At 37.9% G+C, this 16,635-nt stretch overlaps 1 protein-coding gene across 9 annotated transcripts in view; it reads right to left on the bottom strand.

The window, feature by feature from the left end:
* Positions 1 to 2,349: 2,349 nt before the first annotated feature.
* The window catches only part of LOC121208563 (uncharacterized), a 29,507-nt gene continuing 15,221 nt past the window's right edge, over positions 2,350 to 16,635 (bottom strand). For 5 of the 9 annotated variants that reach the window (XR_005903663.1, XR_005903664.1, XR_005903667.1 and 2 more), the window contains exons 4-5: positions 2,875 to 2,997; positions 2,350 to 2,734 (exon numbers count right to left, since the gene is read on the bottom strand). Coding sequence is in view for 2 of the 9 variants with exons in the window: in XM_041079536.1 (XP_040935470.1) it covers positions 2,926 to 2,997 (72 nt within the window). In the remaining 7 variants the exon portion in view is untranslated. Of the gene's footprint in view, positions 2,998 to 16,635 lie in introns of all 9 variants that reach the window. The other 4 variants (XR_005903669.1, XR_005903665.1, XM_041079536.1 and 1 more) reach the window with 1 other exon arrangement.

Genomic DNA, 16,635 nt, shown 5'->3' with positions numbered 1-16,635 from the left:
CTGCCCCAATGTCTCTTCAACCATCCAAAAACTTGAGTCAGTATCACATACATGTACCGTTATTTATTTATTTATTGAAATTGGTATATATCTGTATTATTTTGTATTTATAATATTATTTTTACATTTAATTTATATATAAAATTATATATAAATATGAACTAAATGAAATTAAATAAATTTTAAATATAAAAATATTTATGGCATAATGATTTTTTTGGTCTTTTAACTTTATAAAGAAGAGAAAATATTTTTTATGATTTTTAATTTTTAAAAATTAATTAATTACTGATGTGAGATACACGTGTCAATCTATATGTATTTCACGTCAGCAAAGTTAACAAACATTAACTCTTCCATCATTTAAGGGTGATTTGACAATAAATGCAAGTTCGAAGGTTAAAGGAGGCGAAATTTTAAATGTAGGGCTAAAATGATCTTTTTTAAAACGTTAGAGGGCAAAAAAATCATTATGCCAATATTTATCAATTATATAAATCACAAGATAAATTTAAAAATTATACAAAAACTTTGGTCTAATGCACGATTTTATACATGAAATTTTGATTTAATTCCATTTTTGCAAATTACTAACATAATTATCGATAAAATGTCATTTGAAATTTACATATCATATACACAAATAATTATATTTATCTAGTATAAAAACCAATCGATATATTTATTTCTTTGAATGTGCACGATTAAATTGAAATAAAAGTTTCATATATAGATTTAAATCATGATTAAATTTCATTCATATAATTACACCATATCAAATTTTACGTATCAATTTGCACATTAAATAAAATTTCATGTATAATTTTAAAATTTATTCCTATAAAACACTCATCAAATAAATTTTACAAATTAAAATTTATTACTCAATAAATTTAAAATAAAGATATCACATACATTAAATAATAACAAATAATAATAATAATAATAATAATAATAATAAAAGAAAAACACATTTATAAAAAAAATAATAATAAGGAGGAGGAGGAGGTCATCTTGTATATGTGTAATTTTATAATAAAGAAAAAATCAACATATGTATGCACTAGAGTTGTTTATGGGTCGGGTCGGGCTTTAAAAAAATTTTAGGCCCGATTGATAAGTTCTGGCTTGATCCAAAAATTAGGCCTAAATTTTTTCCAAGCTCGATTCGGATAAAAATGTTAAAACTCATATTCGGCCCGACCCGACCCACATTTAAAAAAGTTATTTTATTTTTTATATAAAAGATTTTTAAAAATATAATATATCAAAAACACTAAAAACATTAAAATAGATATTTTTCAACAAATAGAAAATAAAAAAAATATTTATATTTAAATAACACTAAAACATGTGCAACTTAACAAGCAAATGTCTCCAAAATAGTAACAAAATTAACAATAAAATATTAATCATACAATATCAAAACAATAACAACAAAATAATAGCAATATAACAGTAAAATAGAAATAAAATAGTAGCTTTCTTTTTTGCAAATTCGGGCTAGGTCAAAAAAACTTTACTCGTGACTTGGCCTGTTTTCTAATCAGACCTTATTTTTTATCTTTCAAACTTATATTTTTACTTAAATTTTCTCATTTTTCGAACGAAACTTTAATTGATTGATGGACAAATCTATATACACCAACTATACATGTTAGCATAGTTTAAAGTTTTAAAAGTGTGGAACATTATTAATATCATCTTCTCGAAATCCAATAATGTTTGACCCTATATTAAATTAAATGTTTTCTAACTAATTATCTCAGCCAAACTTATTGATTATCGAGTTAGATGACTAATCAAAGTCATACATCTTAAAGGCCATTGCTATTGACTTTATTTCCCTTTTTCTTACCACAAATTCGTTTTCCCTAGGATTCCTACTTTGAATGTGATCAATTCCAAGCAATTTGTCAAGGACTAAATTTTAATTTTTAGTAATTATTGTAATATGTGTTTGAATGCTTTTAAATATTATTAACTTGTTTAAGGTTATAAATAATTTAAAATTTATATTAAGGGTCTGTTTGATTGCCAGTAAAATGTTTTCCGTAAAATGATTTCTGGAAAATGTTTTACTTTTCTGTAAAATGATTTACTGGAAAATATTTTCTGGTGTTTGATTGAATCTGTGTAAAATATTTTTTGCTGTTTGGCAGATTTCCTGAAAATATTTTCCGGAAAAGTTTACATATATTAATATATATTATTAAATTTTTATATTTTAAATTGTTTTTACATATATTGCAATGATTTATTTATAATTAAATAAATCAAATTAAATATATAATAATACTCAATTATTAAGCTCGAATATTAACCGTATGAACTAGATAAATGAATCAATGACTCGTAAATTGGCAGCAAACTTTATTCAAAAAAATTGAAATTCAAAATTATCGTTCAAGATTTTGATGTTTGTATATAATACTGTCAATGTACACTTCTTAATTTGAACATCTATGGAACTGTCAGGATCTGCCTGCTGAACTTTTTGTGTATGAAGAAAGGGTTGGAACTTGGAAGTTGCGAGTCGCTACAAAGACAGAAAGAGCCAAAGATTGAAGAGAATTAAAACAAAGGACAGAAGCCGCAACATGAAAGTCATAGCTGCAGACAACTGATATCTACTGCATATCTTTGACGGGCAATATGTAGAGCTGACATTGACCAAAAGACTTGTCACACTAGCAGTTGAGCAAGCCGCGGCTAGTGAGAGAAATGACAAGGCCTGCAATCAGATAAAACACATGTTTTTACATCAAATTATGATAAGGGATAACACCATGGTGATGATATGCATTGAGAAATAAGAAACAAAGAAGGAACTGAATTTTAGAGGATAGTTTCTAAGATGAATTTCTTATTGACCTACGACACCAGAAACAGCTACTTCAACTTCCCCGCATCCTCCAGGACCTTTCATGCAAAGTCTGTCTTTTTTGCCAGAGGAATGACCCATTGATAGAAGACTTCCAAATCCAGAACTCCCAACTGAGAAAAAAAGACGAAATGATATGAGATGAGAACTAAATAAGCATGAAGAAGACATTAAGAATAAACTAAAAGCTAAGTTGTTTAGAACATAAGTTAAGCAGTCTACATGTTTTGCTCCCTTTAAACTAGACCAGGCTTACTCGATGTTGCAGGCCCATTTACCCGGTGGCCCGCTACCCTAAACCTAACCCGGAGCCCAAAACAAGACCCAACTAGCCAAACCTAGCGCCGCATCCCTCCCTCTGCCGTCTGCCATGTCCCATCGCCACCCACCGTGCCTAGCCTCATCAACACCTGCAAAATGGCAGAGAGAGTCGGAGCACACAATAGATAATACAAAAAACACAACTAAAATACAATGTAAATGGGATATAAAAGCAAAACAATATCTCTGTAAATGGGGGGCGTTTTTTGAATTCAGAAAGAAAAAACAGATAAAAAAAAGGTTGATTCCGATTCTCTTTTTCTGTTCTTGCGTTTTTGTATTCTCTTTATTTTCCTTTTATTTTATTTTATTTCGTTTGTTTTTCTACAATCTTTCTTAACGACCGAAACTAAGAAAGAAATACCTGTCGATTTCGGGGGCCAGAGTCAGAGCCCTCCTTCGCCGTCACCGGAGTCGAATGGGGAGGAAGGTCTCCTTTTTTCCTCTCGGTCCCGCGGTCGAGAAGGCTTAGCCTTCAGGGACGCCGTGAAGAGGGGGGCTAAGAAGCCTGTTTCGTGCGTCTCCGGCCACTGGCCATGGAGGCGGCGGTGGATGCCTGAACTTAAAGGCTGAGTTTGAGGGGGGAAAAGGGAGAGAAAAGGGGTACGGGGTTTTTGTTTCAGTTTTTTGAGAAAAAACGCAGGAAATGAAGCTAAAAAAAAATTTTAGATTTTAATAACCATTGCAAAACGGCGCCGTTTAAGCCCCATGACCCGCGCGATCCGACCCGCTCCAGGGGGGATCCGCGCGTTTTCATGAAATGGGGTATTTGTGTAACCGGTCCCTCCGCTCATGCAATATGGCGCGATCTGGTCCCATTCAAATTTTTAAATTTGGCCATTTGCTTTTTATGCGTTTCGATTTAGTCCAGTGCGGAGCACATGCGCATAAGGTTGGGGAAAATTGCTCAATCGATCCCCCTTCTTCTGCGCGCATCGCAAATCGATCTTGTGGCCTTATCTTATTTTGATTTCTCCCCTGGTATTTTGTTTTGTTTTTAGTTTAATCCTATCATTTTATTTATTATTGAGGTTATTATTATTATTATTATTATCATCATTATTATTATTTCTTCCTATTATTTTTATTTATTTTATTTAAACCTTTGGTACGTATATATATATGCATATATTTGTATGACATACATGCATTATTCTTATAATATATATATACTTATATATTTTCATACATTTTATAACTTATGTACATATCTATAGATCTATATACATGTTTTCATTCTTATAAATATATACATATTTATATATAATCTTTATAGTTTAAAATATACTCTTTTATATATTTTTAAAATCCACATACATACACCTTTTCAATACATTTTTAACACGTATATAAGTTAACGTATTTATTTGTATACATATGTATATTTTCATATTTTAAAACTTTAATTTGTACATATATTTTTTTCTTTTACTTTACAATATGTATACACTTACTTTTTATATGTATTTCTTTGTTTTCGTATTCCATTAGTTTTATACATCTAGATATGTACATGTTTTTATATATACGTATATTAATTTATTTTATTAAAATATACTTTATATATTTTATTAATTCATGTATACACATATTTTAGCTCATGTCTATATATATCTTTTTATACTTAATTGTATTTGCTATTTATTTATTTCATTTTTGTCATTATTTTGAATGGATGATTTAAATTTATTCGTTTTTTATATTGTGTAATTTTGTATGTTATAAATTTGATCGTTCAAATTAATTGCTATTGTTTGCATCGTTTTTATATTTTCATGTTCATTATGATCTTGCTATGCATAAATAATGTAATTTGCTTTCACTATGATTTTGTGCTTTATTTTTACTCGATATAACAAAATTTATTTTTTCAAAAAAGTAGCATTTCGTGTTTGGAATCGAGAAAATCGTGCCCTAACTTACTGGGTTTCGTTTTTCTCGACAAATCTAAATGCACGAATCTTTTCAAGCTCAAATTTTAAATGATCCCGGGATCTTAAAAAGAGTCGCGTCCTAACTTACTGGTCGTGATCTCATTTTAAATCCGAGATGGCTAAAATATCTTTTAAATAAGCATTTTTTATTCGCGTATCGGGAGTTTGAGACATTGTATTCTAACTTACTGGATATGATTCTCTTTCTCGATTAACGTGAAATATACTTCTTTTTCCAAAACTTTAATGCTAGGATCGTATTTTTTTTAATTCTTTCAAGTTCTCAATTTTCGACATCAAGACATTAGATAATCAACTAGGTACCAATTTCTGGGCGTTACGAGGGTGCTAACCCTTCCTCGTACGTAACCGACTCCCGAACCCGTTTCCTAAATTTCGTAGACCAAAACCGTTGTTTTAATAAGATCAAATTATTTATTAAAAACAACCTCTTTCCAAGGTGACCCAATCACACCCCAAAAAGGATTGGTGGCGACTCCCGTTTTTTTTCGTTTTCATCAAAACCCAAGTCGACCCCGTTTTCATCAAAAATGGTGTCAACAGCTTGGCGACTCCACTGGGGAAATTAAATAAGAGAGTCAAGCCATGAGTTGATTATTTCTTGTCTTTTTGTCGAAAGTTGAAAATTTGGTTTAAATATACGATCCTCTCATTGCATTTCATTTGGTTTGAGTTATAGTTTTTATCATGTTTTGTATTCTAAATTTTATATCTTTCTGCATTGCATTGCATGACCGTTGGTCACACCTTTTTAAGTGGGAGTGAGAAACTACGCCTTCGTGAGGTTTTCACCTCCGCATGGGATAGTGAATCGCTTCCGGGATACATCCGTACCTATGTCTTCGTGAGATTTTCATCTCCGCATGGCCATAGGGAAATGTATCCCCCTGAATCGAACTTGGTCCGTATGAGCCTATAATGGGTGAGGATCGAGGAATCTGCTGGTTCAGGTACCCTACTTTAGAGCCAAACCACATGTAATGAGCCATAGGAACCGACCTAAGTAGAGCTACTCCAATTTTTAGTGCTTACCTAAATGAGTGCTGTATTTATTTGTCGCTTATTTTAAATCTTATTCTGTGTTTAATGCTAATTTACTTTGTTTGTGATTGCATGGCATCTTCATTCTAAAAGAGGTGTCGATTTACATTCAGTTTCTCAGTAGAAAGCTTATCATGGAAAAGGGGTTTGTTGATAAAGTAGAGGATAATGCGGCTGTGCGAATATAGGCTGAAACGACACAACGAGAGAAAGGCGATAGTCTTACCGAAGGGTACGTGTCAGAATTGTGGGATTTTACCCGTATCAGTGTAATCCAGAATGACCTTCGAGAAATGAAAGAAGTCTGGGATCAATGGGATGTCGAGGCCAAGCAGCTGTTCTATTGTAACTACGGTGACCTACCTTATCTGCTTAGTGTCAAAGTGGACAAGTATTTATTCCGAGCCCTCGCTCAGTTTTGGAATCCTGCCTACAGTTGTTTCACTTTTGGGAAGGTAGATTTAACGCCTACTGTGGAGGAGTATACGACCTTGCTTCGGTGCCCAAAGATTCAAGTCGACAAGGCTTATTCCAGAGCTGCTTGTGTCCCTCCGTTGTTAAAGAAATTAATGAACATCACTGGGATGAGCGAGCAGTGGGTCGCTGCCCGGATCCAACAGAAAGGCGACAGTAAATGTGTTCCTTGGAAAAGTTTGCGAGATTTGGTGCTTGTACATCCTGACTTGAAGAAAAGGGTCGATGTCTTCGCCTTAGGTATCTATGGACTAGTGGTTTTCCCCAAAGCTTTAGGACACATAGACGAGGCTGTATCTGATTTGTTTGATCGGCTTAGTAAAGGGGTGACACCGGTTCCGGCAATACTCGCTGAAACTTTTAGATCCCTGAATGCGTGTCGAAAAGCAGGGGAGGGAAGGTTTATTGGATGCGCGCAGCTCTTATTGGCATGGTTCCATAGCCACTTCTGGAAGGTCGAAAAGGTCTCCTATCGGGTATTCTCTGATAACTACTCCCCTCTAGGAGAATTGGTGGCCACGCCAAGACGGGATGATATTTCAGAAGGAAAATGGATAGAGATACTCCAGAATCTCCAGGATGAAGATATTGAATGGAGGGCTCCTTGGTTAATTCCCGATGAGATATTGTACCGATGTGGAGATTTTGACTGGGTTCCGCTGCTCGGGATTTGGGGAGCTATCGGATATGCTCCTCTACTCGTATCAAGACAGTATAGATCACGACAATTCATACCAGCAACGCAGGGGTTGGCTTATAGTGATTTTTTCTATAGGGAGGACAATTACAAGAAAAAGGTTCGAGAGATATCTAGTGCCTGGAACCAGACTCGTCGAATGAAGATCTTAGCCGTGGGTCCGACAATTACCCCCGAGTATGGTCAGTGGCGTGATTAAAGGATCAACGACAATGTCCCGGCGTCAAATTCAGAAACTGCTCAATCTTTAGAGGAACGCTTGCAAGTTTTGCCTTCTGAGATGGAAATCATCAAACAAGAATTTGAAAAAAGGAGTTTAGAACTGGGGAAGAAGATAGAACGACTAGAGGAAGAAAAATGCAGTTAGGACTGGATGTGGACATTCAAAGATTAGAGGCCGATAAATTGAGAAAAGGAAAGAACAAAGCAGAAGAAGATTTAGACAGCCTGAAGACAGATTACAAGAAGTTGCGCAGGTCGGTAAGAACTGCTGGCTTGGGTAAAACGCCAGAACAGTGGCGACAAGAAATTCACGAGGAAAAGACGAGAGCTAATCAATGGGAAAAGAAATTTCAGGATACTCGGGCTCGAGAAGTCGCCTTGGGAAAGAGTCTACTAGCTTGCCAAGATGAGAAGACGGAGTTGAAGGTCCGGATAACTGAACTAGAAAGATCGCTTCACCAGTACTGTAATCGTAATGCTACGGTTGAATTAAGGGCGAGCTTAGACAAAATTGAAGAATTAAAAGGACAAATAGGAGAGCTAGAGAATGCATTGCAGAATAGTGAAATCCGGATAGAGCTTCTGGAAGAAAATAATGAGCAGTGGCAAAGACAATTCCGTCGGTCTCAAGAGCAGATTAGAGAAAGAGATTATATTATGGGAGAGGCGGTGGCTCAAGTGTGCGAAGTAGCTGATCATCTGCAGACTCTAGCGGTTCAGGCTGATCTATTAAGTTTGAAGTATGAGTCCGAGTCGGACAGGGGCCGAGATTTAGCTTGGCTTCTTAGAAAGGTTAAGGCTTTGAGCGTGAGGGCAAAGCCGTATATGTAGTCTATTTTATGTAAAGAAGCTCTTTATCTAGTAAAGTTTTCTAATGAAGTTGAATTAGAATCAGTGCCTCTTTTTCTTTGCATTCTTTTCATGCATTACATCACATCATATGCATTAATGACCATTAAAAAAAAACCTAATTGAATAAAATCATTTCAGTTAACCTGGAAAACCAACAAAGTTACGGCACCCGAGCTAAGGCAAAAATTATGGACCAAAGGTTGGAGAAGCTAGAGCGACTTCAGAAAGAAATGCAAGACCAGTTGCAGGCGCAAATGAAAGAGCAAATAGAAAAGATTCAGCGTGACATGGTGCAAAAGATGGAGGAGTCCCAAAATGATCTTGTGGCTAAGATGACGCAATTATTGAAGGGAGTAGATAAGGGTAAAGGTCCTGTGATTGTTAGTGAAGAAGAAAACAATGGTGAACCACTTTATCCTCCAGGTTTCACGCCTCCACATGCGCAAGTACAGACCGAGCTACATTCGCGGAGACCCTCTGTGTCGGCTAGACCCCAGCAGTTTCAAGGTGATGCTTCAATCCCAACGAATTTTCAACCCGGAGCGGGCTTTAATCCCGGTGATAGCCCGAATAATATTGCGGTCCCAGATCTAGACGAGATGGTTGAAAAGGACAAGGCAAAGGAGGAATTTCCAAAACAATTTGAGGAGAAATGGAAATGGATAGAAGAGAAGTTTAGGGCAATAGAAAGCATCGAAAGTTATGGAACAGATGTAAAAGATCTGAGCTTGGTTCCGGACTTGGTGCTCCCTTACAAATTTAAGATGCCGGAATTCGAGAAATACAACGGGACTAGTTGCCCAGGATCCCATATTACTATGTTTTGTAGAAGAATGACGGGGCACATTAATAATGATCAATTATTAATACATTGCTTTCAGGAAAGTCTTACGGGAGCGGCGTCAAAGTGGTACAATCAGCTGAGCCGAGCTAAAATTGCTACTTGGAGGGATTTAGCACAGGCTTTCTTGAGACAATACAATCATGTCTCAGAAATGATGCCTGATAGGATAACTCTGCAAAATTTAGAGAAAAAATCGAACGAAAGCTTCAGACAATATGCGCAGAGGTGGCGAGAGGTGGCGGTTCAGGTGCAACCACCGCTTTTGGAAAAGGAGATGACGACGCTTTTTATTAATACTTTGAAAGCCCCGTTTATCACTCACATGTTAGGAAGTGCTTCAAGAAATTTCTCAGATATAATCATGAATGGTGAAATGATTGAGCATGCCATTAAAAGTGGAAAAATAGATGGAGGAGAAAGTAATAGGAGGGCACCCCCGAGGAAAAGAGAAAATGAAGTGAATAATGTGAATACTTATGGTAGGTCAATTACCGTGAATCAGCCAAAGAAAGTGGTTGCTAATCAACAGGGATCATCAAGACAAGAGTCGGGAGCTAGGCAAACTACTGAAAAGCCCCAATTCACGCCAATCCCGATGTCATACAAGGAGTTGTATCAGACTTTATTCGATGCACATGTTGTTGCTCCTCGTTACTTGAGTCCTCTACAACCCCCGTATCCAAAATGGTATGATACGAACGCGCAATGTGATTATCATGCTGGAATTTCTGGGCACTCGATAGAAAATTGTACTGCCTTCAAAAAGGTAGTAGAAGGACTTATCAATTTAGGTGTTGTCAAACTTGACGACTCACCTAACGCAAAGAATCCGTTACCTAATCACGCAGATAAGGGGGTGAATATGGTTAGCGAAGGTACGGGAGAAGAAGTCAAGACTGACATTGCTGAAGTAAAAACTCCATTGAAATGGGTCTGGAAAGAAATGGCGAAAAGAGGGTTGGTTATTTCAGATTCTGAGAAAGGGCATGAGATGGGAAATTATTGTGAATTTCACCATGAAACAGGGCATGAAATCCAAGAATGTGAAGGATTCAAGGCCTTGGTTCAAAGCATGATGGATAACAAGGAGATGAGGTTTTATGAATATGTGAAAGAAATGAGGAGCATATGCGCGACAGAGTTGGGAATAAAGGCTCCAAAAATAAATCATCCTGTGGTCATTATCTCATGCCCTAATGGTAATGAGGTTAGGGCTCAGGTAACGCCGAAAATTGTAATCCAGAAACCATCAAATTTCTCTTATAGGGATAACAAAATGGTGCCGTGGAATTACGGGTGTAATGTGACCGTTTTGGGAAAAGAAGCAGAAAGAAATCAGGAAACAGTTTTTTACACGCGCAAGGGAAAAAAATATGACGCTCAAGCAGAGTCGTCCAGGGAAGAGAATTGGAAGAAAGAACAGAGGAAAGGGAAGGCAGTAGAAGTTGAACCATTGGTAAATGAACCAATAAAAGAAGAAGAGGCGAAGGAGTTTTTGAAGTTTTTGAAACACAGCGAATACAGTGTTGTGGAGCAACTGCACAAACAGCCAGCCCGCATTTCGGTATTAGCTTTACTCTTAAACTCAGAAGTACATCGGAATGCACTCTTAAAGGTGCTAAACGAAACATATGTGGCTGACGATATTTCGGTAAACAAGTTGGATCGGTTGATCAACAATATTGGTGCTGACAATTTTATCTTCTTCAATGATGATGAAATACCATCCGGAGGAAGAGGTTCTACTAAGGCCCTCCACGTTACTGTCCGATGCAAAGGGTACACACTCCCGGGGGCCTTGGTTGATAATGGATCTGCACTAAATGTATTGCCTTTGTCCACTCTTAGTCGATTACCAATAGACAGTTCGCACATGAAAGCATGCCAGAGCATAGTAAGGGCATTTGATGGAACAAAAAAGGAGGTTATGGGGAGAATTGAGGTGCCATTAAGGATTGGCCCAGTCACTTATGAGGTGGATTTCTTGGTAATGGATATTAAACCCTCCTACAACTGTCTATTGGGGAGACCGTGGATACACTCAGCAGGGGCAGTACCTTCATCATTACATCAGAAGGTGAAGTTGGTATCGGAGGATCGGTTGGTAACGATAGATGCAGAGGAGGATATTATCGCAATGATGACTAGCGATGCACCTTATGTGGACATCAACGACGAGGCACTAGAATGTTCTTTTCGGTCGTTAGAATTCGTGAACGCGATGTTTATTGCGGAGGGAAATAGAATTCCAGTACCGAAAATATCCAGGACCACTGAGATGGGATTGCGGTTGATGGTAGGAAGAGGAGCCTTACCCGGGAAAGGATTGGGAAAATATCTTCAGGGAGGGATTGAGGCACCAATGCCGAAGGAAAAGTTTGATAGATTTGGTTTAGGGTACAAGCCAGACATGAAGCAGAAGAAGAAAGAAATAGAGAAGAGACAAGAGAGAAGGAGGGCGCGTTTGAATGGACATGAAGCTAAGTGGGAGCCTTTAACCTTTCCCCACATATCTACATCTTTTGTGTCGGGAGGATTTATTCATTCTGAATGTGGAGTGTCTGGTAGCGGCATGGGAGGAATGTTGGAAGATGTTTATACCAACGCCATAGAAGCAACGGAAAGGAGGGCTTTGTTGGAGATCTACCTTATGAGCCTGGAAGCGAGCTAAACAATTGGACTGCTGAAGAAATCCCTGTAGTCTTTAGGGCTTATTCAGAGTAATGCTCAAAACATTCCTGTTGTTTGTTGGCCTAAAAAACGATATGAAATCTTTTGTGAAATAGGCATTGGGCTTAAATATCATTATTTTAATGAAATACATGTCTACGTTCATCTCAACCAGTCTTTTTTCCTTTTTGCCTCTTATATTTTCATTTGGTTGATTGTCTTACAAATAATTCTTTCATTTGTAATTCTTTTGCACAAACATGTTCATAAATTTATATTCCTGGTATATTCTTTGATATGCCCTCATAGGTCTTCAGATATCAATGACATGAGTGACGCTGCCTCGAACGCGGAGCCTATTTTTGAGCAAGAAGTGTGTTTAGAGGAATCCTGCGACTTTGAAAATGACGAAGATTATGATGCATCTCCAGACTTGTTAAGAATGGTGGAACAAGAGGATAAGCATATCCTACCTCATAGGGAATTATTAGAAATAGTGAGCCTAGAGGATGGAAAGGAGGTGAAGATAGGAACTGAAATCACCGCAAAGACAAGGCAAGACCTCATTAATTTGCTCCGAGAATTCAAGGATGTTTTCGCGTGGTCGTACCAAGATATGCCTGGGCTAAGTACTAACATTGTGGTGCATCGTCTGCCCATAAAGGAGGATTGTAAACCCGTTCAACAGAAGCTCAGGAGAATGAGACCTGACATTGTGTTGAAAATAAGGGAAGAAGTCAAAAGACAATTCGACGCGGGATTCTTACAAGAGGTCAAGTATTCAGATTGGGTAGCCAACATCGTCCCCGTTCCCAAAAAGATGGAAAGGTACGAATGTGTGTGGATTATAGGGATTTGAACAAGGCTAGTCCAAAGGACAACTTTCCACTGCCTCACATTGATACTTTGGTAGATAACACGGCAGGCTATTCATTGTTTTCTTTCATGGACGGTTTCTCTGGATACAATCAGATAAAGATGCATCCTGGAGACATGAGAAAAACCACATTCATTACCTTATGGGGAACATTCTGTTACAAGGTAATGCCCTTCGGATTGAAGAATGCGGGAGCAACGTATCAAAGAGCTATGGTGACTTGTTTCACGACATGATGCACAAGGAGATCGAAGTCTATGTTGACGATATGATCGCGAAGTCTAGAACGGAAGAAGAGCATGTTCAGGTCTTGAAAAGGTTATTTTGAGATTAAAGAAATTCCAGCTCAAGCTTAACCCGGCCAAATGCACGTTTGGAGCCAGATCAGGGAAGTTATTAGGCTTCATAGTTAGCAAAAAGGGGATCGAGGTTGACCCAGACAAAGTAAAAGCAATACGAGATTTACCTCCCCCGCGCACTCAGAAGGAGGTTCGAGGTTTCCTAGGGAGGCTGAATTACATTGCTCGGTTCATCTCACAACTGACAGAGAAATGTGATCCAGTATTCCGGCTCTTAAAGAAACATAATCCGGGTGAATGGGATGAAGAGTGTCAGAATGCTTTCGATAAGATAAAGCAGTACTTGGCTAATACCCCAGTCTTATCACCTCCAAGTCCAGATAGGCCATTGATATTGTATCTAACAGTGTTGGAGAATTCCATGGGATGCGTATTGGGCCAACATGATGAGACGGGAAAGAAAGAAAGGGCAATATACTACCTCAGTAAGAAATTTACCGATTGCGAAATGAGGTACTCATCAATTGAGAAGTTGTGTTGTGCTCTAATCTGGGCGACCCGAAGACTGAGGCAGTATATGTTGTATCACACGACTTGGCTGATTTCAAAGTTAGATCCTTTAAAGTATATGATGGAATCGACTGCTTTGAACGGGAGAATGGCTAGATGGCAGATCTTGCTCTCAGAATTTGATATAGTATATGTCAGTCAGAAGGCCATAAAGGGAAGTGCAATAGCCGATTTCCTAGCTAGTAGAGCCTTGGAGGACTATGAATCTTTGAACTTCGATTTTCCAAACGAGGACTTGATGTATGTGGCAAATACTGAAGAAAATCCTCAAATGGATCATGTATGGAAGCTAAATTTTGATGGAGCTTCAAATGCTACGGGTAATGGAGTTGGGGCAGTTTTGGTATCCCCAAGTGGAGATCATTATCCTGTTGCTAGCAAGTTGGACTTCGATTGTACAAATAACATGGCAGAATATGAAGCATGTATTATGGGCATTCGTGCAGCCATTGAACGGAACATCAAAATTGAGAGTATACGGGGATTCAGCGTTGGTGATATACCAACTCAAAGGGGAGTGGGAGACTAGAGATCCTAAGCTAATCGGTTATAGAAAACTAGTTCTTGAATTGGCTGAGGAGTTTGACGATATCACCTTCTATTACCTCCCACGGGAGGAAAACCAAATGGCTGATGCATTAGCTACTCTAGCTTCGATGATTCAGGTGAATAGACTTGAGGCAATGAGGCCTGTTCAGATGAGTATCTCTGAGACCCCGGCTAATTGCTGCAATATTGAGGAGGAAGGAAAAGATGATTGTCCTTGGTATCAGAGTATCCTACAATATGTGAAGAATCAGGAATACCTGATCAAGCGACAGAGAATGACAAAAGGACCTGAGAAAGATAGCCATAGAATATGTCTTAGATGAGAAGTGTTATATAAAAGAAGGAAGGATCAAGTACTGTTAAGATGTGTGGATGCTGTGGAAGCCAAGAAAATTTTGGAAGAAGTCCAGAGGGTATTTGTGGGACGCACGCCAGTGGTTTCACGATGGCCAGACAGATCATGAGATTGGGTACTATTGGCCCACCATGGAAGGAGACTGTATTGATCATGCCAGGAAGTGCCACAAATGCCAGATTTACGGAGACAAAATACACGCGCCCCCTTCACCTCTTCACGTCATGACCTCTCCTTGGCCGTTTTCCATGTGGGGTATGGATGTTATTGGGCCAATATCACCAAAGGCTTCTAATGGGCATCGCTTCATCTTCGTAGTAATTGATTACTTTACCAAGTGGGTGGAGGCTGCTTCATATGCAAATGTCACGAAAGCAGTAGTTAGCAAATTCTTGAAGAAGGAGATTATTTGTCGATATGGAATGCCTGAGAGGATCATATCTGACAATGCGATGAACTTGAATAATAGCACAATAGCTGAAGTTTGTGGCAAATTTAAAATCAAGCATCATAACTCATCACCGTATCGTCCAAAAATGAATGGTGCAGTGGAGGCGGCCAATAAAAACATTAAAAGGATTGTGGGGAAAATGACTGAAACCTACAAGGATTGGCACGAGAAATTATCATTTGCTCTCCTTGCCTATCGAACATCTGTTAGAACTTCTACTGGGGCAACGCCTTTTTCTCTGGTTTATGGAATGGAGGCAGTATTACCCATTGAAGTTGAAATCCCTTCTCTACGGGTGTTATCTGAGCTACAGTTGGATGAAGCCGATTGGATCCAATCTCGGTACGATCAGTTGAACCTAATAGAGGAAAAGAGGCTAAGGGCTATTCACCATGGGCAAATGTACCAGAAACGAATAATGCGAGCCTATAATAAAAAGGTTCGCCCCCGAGAATTTCGTGAAGGGGACTTGGTACTAAAAAAGATTCTTCCTATGCAAAAGGATTTAGAGGAAAATGGATGCCAAATTGGGAAGGCCCTTATGTTGTAAAGAAGGCATTTTCCGGGGGAGCTTTGATCCTATGCGAGATGGATGGCAAAAGTTTACCAAACCCTGTAAACGCAGACTCCGTCAAGAAATACTTCACTTGAAAGAAAGGGAACCAAGTGAAACCCGAGAAGGGCGATTTGCTTCCTAAAAAAAAAAAAAAAGGACTTTGGAGAGGCTAAGGTGAAAACCCGTAAAGGGCACTTTGAGACCAAAGAGGGCTTGAGCCGAAAACCCGAAAGGGCGACTCAAGTATTGGGCAGGATTGGAACATCAGGACTTGAGCGGATCAAATTTTGATCGGGGGGGATATGATGATCTTCCTTTACTTGAACCAACAAGAAAGGATATGCAACGTCTTGAAGCATTGACAGAGTATTGCAGATCTCCTGAACACCTGACAAACTCAGAAGGGTCTTCGGAAAGTTTGTAAGAGAAACTCAATCTGCGATAACTGGGGACCTAGTTCTTATGTGTATTCTTGAAAATACATTCTTTCTTCCCTTCTTTTTTGTAAAAATACACATTCTCAATACACTTCTTTGTTACCTTTCTTCCGCCATCTTTGATGTTTTATTTGGGTTATGATCAGAACCAACTTTATTCTTTATCATTGTTATGACCTTTTGCAAACATGTTGCATTGGAATAATGATTAATGGACTAATAAAACGATCACAAAGGAAGTTTGCATATTACTCTGAAAAGTTCTAAATAATATAGGAACCTGAAACAGGACTATTGTTTAGAACACGCCAATTTTAAAGGTTGGAAATACCTAAAAGGAAGAGTCTAAGTTAAAGACTACCTTTCAGATTTTGTTGTCTAACTTGATTGAAAAATGACAAGATGTCGTGTCGGTGGCAAGCTTCAATGAACAAAAAACGATGTTACAGAAAAGTTTCTAGGAGAGAAAATTGCATTTTGATGGATTTTAACCTTGGAGGGTAAAGAAAAAGAGTAAAAATGAACGAAAAAGATTGAGGAAGCATACTTCACCTTGTACAATGGGGATGTAGTGGTACTTT

The sequence above is a fragment of the Gossypium hirsutum genome, chromosome A10 (genome assembly GCF_007990345.1).
Source record: "Gossypium hirsutum isolate 1008001.06 chromosome A10, Gossypium_hirsutum_v2.1, whole genome shotgun sequence".
NCBI lineage: Eukaryota > Viridiplantae > Streptophyta > Magnoliopsida > Malvales > Malvaceae > Gossypium > Gossypium hirsutum.
The sequence above is the reverse complement of the archived record's forward strand: the minus strand, read 5'-3'. Positions and strand labels throughout refer to the sequence as shown.